Source organism: Xyrauchen texanus, chromosome 47, assembly GCF_025860055.1.
Source record: "Xyrauchen texanus isolate HMW12.3.18 chromosome 47, RBS_HiC_50CHRs, whole genome shotgun sequence".
In the NCBI taxonomy this organism is placed as follows: domain Eukaryota; kingdom Metazoa; phylum Chordata; class Actinopteri; order Cypriniformes; family Catostomidae; genus Xyrauchen; species Xyrauchen texanus.
The window spans coordinates 9,444,421-9,451,136 of NC_068322.1; the positions used below are offsets into that span (position 1 = coordinate 9,444,421).

Sequence of the window (6,716 nt, forward strand, 5' to 3'; positions counted from 1 at the left end):
CAAAGTTGTTATCAGAGTTAGTTGTCAGCAGTTAGGTATCAGTTCTTGAATCTCTTCTGTGCAGGTGACAGACTTTTTCGCACTGTATGTACACTGAAGTGTTGCCAATCTCTACAATCATTCACACAACAGCTGGGTGACTTTGTCAGCATTTTGTGTGGCTCTCTTCAGTCAAGTGTCTCTTTACGTTGGAGGAGGAGTCTTGTTCATCAGCACTGAAGTTCTCTTGAATATATATGGTAAAAATGAAAAATACTTTGTCTGATTTGTCACTGAAAATCTCTGGTAACTCTTAAAAGGTATCAAGAAGTGTGATTGGCAGTTGTCAGAAGCCAAAACCCCACCCCATCTCTCTTTGACTCTTTAAGGGAATGAGAAATCTTCTTTCCTTCACACTTTAAGAGGGACTCAGAGAAGTAAGCGCTGAGTTTATCAAACAGTGTGTGAAGAGCAGTGGGACATGTATAGCTCTGTAACTGTTCTTTTAATGTCCACATTGGTCACAGTCACCACTTCTGGTAAGTGCACATAGTGTACAGTTAAGTGTCAAAATTTATTTCATTTCAAAATATGTGACATTAGTATAGTTCCTGTGTGCTGTCAATACTTTAAATTTGATTCCATTTGAGTAGTTGACTGCCGTGTTCTGTTTGATATGCTATATTTTATTAAACTGCTTTACTACCTAAATAAATTAAAAACATATTTCTGACTCTTATATAATTATTTGACATGCAATTTTGGGACCACCTATTAAACTAGAGCCTACGTAGAATGTTTGTACTTTGATAAATTTATTTGTCACACCGTATGACCATTTGGGTGAACTGCAACCAAGACACCTAAAATGTATAAAATATTTAAATATTAACTTAAAATCCAGCTGTTAACTACCCATTTCTATTAGTATGACATTGTAGTAATTAAATGCATTTATTTCATGTACTGTGTAGACATTCCTGGTTTTATTTCAGTAGGTTTTGTGAGAATAATTGTCACTCACTGTGTGTGTATAGGCAGCGTGAGGTTGGTTGGAGGTAACAGTCCCTGTAAAGGAAGAGTGGAGGTTCTTCATAATGGCCAATGGGGAACAGTGTGTGATGATGGCTGGAGTAAAGATGATGCTGAAGTGGTGTGTAGAGAGCTGGGCTGTGGGAAGGCATTACGTGCAGTTGGCATAGCACATTTTGGACATGGATCAGGACCAGTCTGGTTGGATGAAGTGGCGTGCAATGGATCAGAGTCTACACTGGTGAAGTGTAAATCAAGTAAATGGAATAATAATAATTGTGGTCATAATGAAGATTCTGGAGTCATCTGCACAGGTAAGCAAGTCCGAATCCAATATATTGCAACATTTTTACATCAAACTCTCATACTTCCAGATGAAGTTCCACAACAGGTTATGAAAAGCAATCTTATTGGTCCGGCTAAATTGTTCCAGTCTTATGGTTACCATGATGGTGACCAATAGTTTGGTGAATTTTGTCTGCTTAACATACTTAATTGTTTTGTTTAAAATCATATGATGACCATGAATTTTGTAACCACATATAATGATAGAAGTGGAAATGTTCTAATAATTAAATTGATTGTTCATATATCCTTACCAACACAGTTTTTGTTACAATTTAGATCGCCTCCCCAGACTTGTCAATGGATCCCACCTGTGTTCTGGGAGATTAGAAATACAGCAAGTGAAGACATGGGTTTCAGTGTGTGATGCTGGCTTTGACCAGCAGGATGCAGAGGTTGTGTGTAGAGAGCTGGGTTGTGGGGCTCCTGTACAGGTGCTGGGAGCAGCTGCTTTTGGCAAAGGAGAGGGTCAGATGTGGACAAAAGAGATTAAGTGTAGAGGAAGTGAATCATACTTTGTATTCTGTCCAACATCTTTGTCACATACAGACATCTGTTCCCATGACAACGATGTGGGACTGATATGCTCTGGTTAAGTAACATATATAACCTCTTTTTACATATATTGCACACATCCTGAATGTAACTTTCTTTTTCAAGTGCTTTATGATTATGATGATTTTTGCTGTTAACCTTACACAATTCCATTATTCTTCGTCCTGTTCTTTGTCCAGGTTACTTAAAGCTTAAACTGGTAAATGGTTCAGACTCTTGTTCTGGTCGAGTGGAGCTTCAGTATCTCAGGGAATGGGGAACAGTGTGTGATACATGCTGGGATATGAAGGCTGCCAGTGTCCTCTGTAGACATCTGAATTGTGGGATTGCTGTGTCTGTTGTGGGATCGGACTGGTTTGGAGAGGGAAGTGGTGAAATCTGGGCTGATGTGTTTGATTGTCAGGGGAATGAAACACAACTCTCACAATGTCCCATCTCTTCATGGAGTCGAGCTGAACATTCTCATAGTAAAGATGTTGGAGTCATCTGCTCTGGTAAACCTTTTGAAAATTACAAAATTTATAGGGGTGAAAACTTTTTCTGTGTTCGGACCACATTACTTAATTATAACAATATCAAATCTTCTCTTCAGATTCCTCTCTGGCTCTTCATGATGGGCGAGTGCGATTGCCTGGAGACAGAGAGTGTGAGGGGGAAGTGGAAGTTTACATCCATCAGGTCTGGAGAAGAGTTCTGCTGGATTCCTGGAGTCTCACTGAATCCTCTGTGGTCTGCAGACAGCTGGGCTGTGGCTCTGTGCTGAACTTCTACAGCTCCTCTTCATTCAGTCCTGAACAGAGTCATGAGTGTGTGATGGGCTTCCAGTGTTCTGGGAGTGAAGCTCATCTGGGGAACTGTAGCTCTCCACAAACTCTCAACTGCAGCTCTACACAACAGCTGTCAATCACCTGCCTTGGTCAGAACAACGATATCTGGGCTATTTTTATTCACTGATAATAAATGAATGTGAATTAACATGCATTTCTTTCTATATGTATATCTGAACTCAGGTCCTGGGTCCGTCAGGCTGGTGGGTTCTGGAGGAGATTGTGCAGGGAGGCTGGAGGTTTTTCACAATGGCTCATGGGGGACAGTGTGTGATGACTCCTGGGATATTAAAGATGCCCATGTGGTGTGCAGACAGCTGCAGTGTGGAGTGGCCCTCAGTAACCTGCTGGTACCAGCCTGGTTTGGTCCTGGTTCTGGACCCATATGGCTGGATGAGGTGAACTGTGAGGGGAATGAGTCATCCCTGTGGAACTGCTCTTCTCAGGTCTGGGGAAAACATGACTGTCAACACAAGGAGGATGTAGGAGTCGTGTGTTCAGGTAATGTGGTCCAAAAAAGTAAAAAGAATGTTTATTTTGAATTTATAGTATACATATAAAGAATACATTTCTCACAAATTTTTATAACCAGTGCATATAATTGTCCAGCAGTCACTTTCAGTGTCTGAACAACATATTTTCAATAACATTAATGTCGGGGCTTTGAGTAACAGTAGTATTTACCTGATTTATAAATGGTCTTAAAAGTAAACATAGCTGAATTAATTTAAGCCTCTTTCATCTAGAGTTCAAAGAGCTTAGGTTGACTGATGGTTGTAAAGGGAATGTGGAAGTTTTCTACAATGGATCGTGGGGTAATGTATGCTTAAATCAGATGGACAAAGACACAGCGAGTCTGATCTGTCAAGAGCTGAACTGTGGAAGATCTGGCAGTGAACCCACATATTCAGTGGAGCTGACATCTGCTCCTAATTGGTTGGATCATCTTAAATGTCGAAAGCATGACATGACACTGTGGCAGTGCCTTTCTTTACCATGGGGCAAGAACAACTGTTATTATGATGAGGTGGCCAATATCACTTGCTTTGGTAAGACTCTATTTTAATGATTTCATAATTAAGTTATTTTCAATGTTGCTGTTTCTACAAAACCAGATTTTTGTACATTAAATCAAGGAATAATAAGTATAGCACATTATTTGTTAAGTTTTCATGAAGGTTATATCTAACATAGAGGTTTTTCCATTTCAAAATCTCAGAGGAAGAAAGTAATGATTCTCCACAGAGTCATCTGACATGTTCTACGTCTCCTCTCCAGAGACAGTGTTCAAGTAAGTTTATTTCAAAGTAGGTTGCATTGTGTATTAATGAGAGCAATAAAATATTTATTTCCATGTGCTTGTCATTTCATTTCATTTGATGGTTAAACCTTCCCAAGAAGTGATAAAGCAAGTAAGTGTTGGTTACTTTATGTGATTCAGAGCATGTTCCTCTGAGACTGAGTGGAGGGAAGGGCCGGTGCTCTGGGAGGCTGGAGGTGTATCATAACGCTGTGTGGGGTTCAGTTTGTGATGATCAGTGGGATATCAGGGATGCTCAGGTGGTCTGCAGGCAGCTGGGTTGTGGAGCAGCACTGAGTGCTGATGGGAATGCAGCCTTTGGTGCTGGTGAAGGTGTTGTGTGGCTAAACAGAGTCGAGTGCAGAGGGAATGAGATTCACCTGTGGGACTGTCCTCTCTCCCTAAATAACCACACTGACTGCTCACTTAAAAAAGACGCTGGACTCACCTGTGCAGGTGAGATTATTATGCTGTGTTGAAACCAGAACTGCATTCATTTGAAATACTTGGAATAGATGGCAATGATTTCAAACAATAATGTGTTTGTTTTTACATTGACAGATTTGTCTGTGTCCACTACTACTGCCCAAAGAACATCAACTTTTCCTCCAGTTTCACAGACAGAAAGGGGACCAGTGCGATCAACATCGATCCCTCCTCCACAAATTCCTCCATCAGATACTCTCTCCATCCCTCCAGTGGTTGTGTTTGTTCTGGTATCTGTGCTCTTACTGATCTTACTGCCACTCATTGTACTGATTCAGCAGAACAGAGTGATGAGAAGAGGTATGTGAGATACAGTTGAAAATCTTTTTAAAACTAGATTGTGACTTATAATGTAATATTGTCATGTGTTGTGAACTGAGAGCAGGTTTGTGTTTCTACACACACAGCACTCTTGAACAGTAAACGCAGGACTCTGACTGAAGCAGTTTATGAGGAGATTGATCACAGACTCTTCACAAACAGAGACAATCACATTACTCACATGGGTTTGTCAACTAATTCATGTTTTTTAAATCCAGGAATGCAAGTCAATGGGTTCTAAAACGTTTAAGATCCAAACAGGACATAAAATGTTCCAAGCAGGCAGCATAAAATTAATCCATATGTATAAAGTGGTTTAATCCATGTCTTCTGAAGAAATACTATCACTTTGGGTGAGGAAAAAAAATCCTTCACCAAAAGCTTGCATTGTTATGCTTTTTCCCCTTTCAGTGTAAAAATAATGAAAACACTTTAAAAGGAGCGAATAGTCAAAGAATGCTGAATTTATATTTCAGAGTTTTTGTCAGCATTGGCTTATATCATGCTGAAGTACTTAATAACACTTCCACAGGAAGAAGTCTTTTAGACAGTTGAAATTTAACTATGTTAATCCTGTTAGGCCTCCTACTTTTAACCACATAAGTCAGCAGTGAAAACCACAGAGTGAGTAACTAAACAGGTGTTACTGTTAGAGGAGATTTGAAGTGTATGTGTGTGTGTGCGTGCGTGCGTACTGTATCTATATCTAGCTGTTTTTTTTTGTTTTGTCTCATGTCTATGTCTGCATCCATGTCAACGTTTATCAGTTTGTCTATACTTTATTTATTGATGCAGACAAAATGGACAAAGATGCTGCACTAGAGGAATTTGATGTCATTACTGATGGACTTGACTGTGAGAATTACAATTACTGTGAATTGCATTGAAATATTCCATAATGAAATCTAGTGCATTAAGACAGTAAATACACCTTAGTGTTTGTTTAGAGTGTGATGGTATCTCTGTATTTTTTTTTTTTTTTTTTTTGTAGATAACACAAACGAGTCCTATGATGATGCCTCCAACATAAGAGCAGGTGTTTATTTTTTCTTTTACACTTTTAATGTTTTATTGTTTGATCAAATATATATTACATATTTACATCACTGCATCTGCTGTAAAACCTTGTTTAGATGAACCGCTGGAGACATATGATGATATCATGTCATGTGGATAAAGTGAAGGAGTTGTTACGGGTGAGTCTTTAAATCAGACATACAGTATCTCCTCATTATTTCCCCTGGCAGCTAAATAACCAAAAAATGCTTTTGTTTATTTTAGTTTTTCATTTACTCCAAACACTGCATATCCATGAAGACTTACACTAAGATTGACAATTTTCAATTTCATAACAAATATCCATCAAATTAAATGTTTGAATGTTTGACAAAATTCAGATTTTTTTTTTTGTTAAACATCACTCAATTCAATTTGATGGAATTATGTTATGAAATTGTTATGACATCTTAAAATTAGTTTTTTGAGTGTAGAATACTAATGTTATTCATGCAGAGATTAATTTGCTTTTGTTTCTAAATAACATAGAATGAAGAAGAGGAGCTGAATAAAGATGGAGAGAGCGAGAGAGTGAAAGAGAGGGGGGTGAACTGAGCACAATTACTGCAGTTTCTTTTGTTTTCTTTTCTTTTGTACTGGGCTGAGTTTAAGCTTCAAAATGTAAGTGCAAGTGCTTTTTTGTGCTTATATATATATATATATATATATATATATACCACCTTTAATAAACCATTATGATAAAACATTTCATGAGTCATTTTTGTCACAGAGGTAGTGAAAAAGTGATGAAAACGTGACAGAAATCTTAATAACAATGGCAAAAGTTTAGCTCTTTAGTATTATTTAGGTCATGC

The 6,716-nt window shown here is 38.3% G+C and overlaps 1 protein-coding gene and 1 long non-coding RNA gene across 2 annotated transcripts; both read left to right on the forward strand.

Annotated features, from left to right (window-relative positions):
- Window positions 1–389: 389 nt before the first annotated feature.
- Window positions 390–4,832, forward strand: LOC127638849 (scavenger receptor cysteine-rich type 1 protein M130-like). The gene is made up of 11 exons (XM_052120588.1): window positions 390–518; window positions 1,017–1,325; window positions 1,636–1,824; window positions 1,906–1,947; window positions 2,091–2,405; window positions 2,504–2,827; window positions 2,922–3,239; window positions 3,485–3,787; window positions 3,958–4,029; window positions 4,180–4,494; window positions 4,600–4,832. Exons 1-11 carry the CDS (start codon window positions 461–463, stop codon window positions 4,830–4,832), a joined length of 2,478 nt encoding a protein of 825 aa, XP_051976548.1. The 5' UTR covers window positions 390–460.
- A 1,004-nt stretch (window positions 4,833–5,836) lies between these two features.
- Window positions 5,837–6,442, forward strand: LOC127638900 (uncharacterized). The gene is made up of 3 exons (XR_007969905.1): window positions 5,837–5,881; window positions 5,979–6,041; window positions 6,391–6,442. It is a non-coding gene; the product is annotated as an uncharacterized LOC127638900 (long non-coding RNA).
- The last annotated feature ends 274 nt before the right edge of the window (window positions 6,443–6,716 follow it).

Bases quoted from the DNA above. Each gene is read 5' to 3' on its own strand.
- LOC127638849 (XM_052120588.1), top strand. From the start codon at position 461: ATGTATAGCTCTGTAACTGTTCTTTTAATGTCCACATTGGTCACAGTC. The intron at 1,326-1,635 runs GTAAGCAAGTCC...GTTACAATTTAG, and splicing joins TTCTGGAGTCATCTGCACAG to ATCGCCTCCCCAGACTTGTC. The intron at 2,828-2,921 runs GTCAGAACAACG...ATCTGAACTCAG, and splicing joins GCTGTCAATCACCTGCCTTG to GTCCTGGGTCCGTCAGGCTG.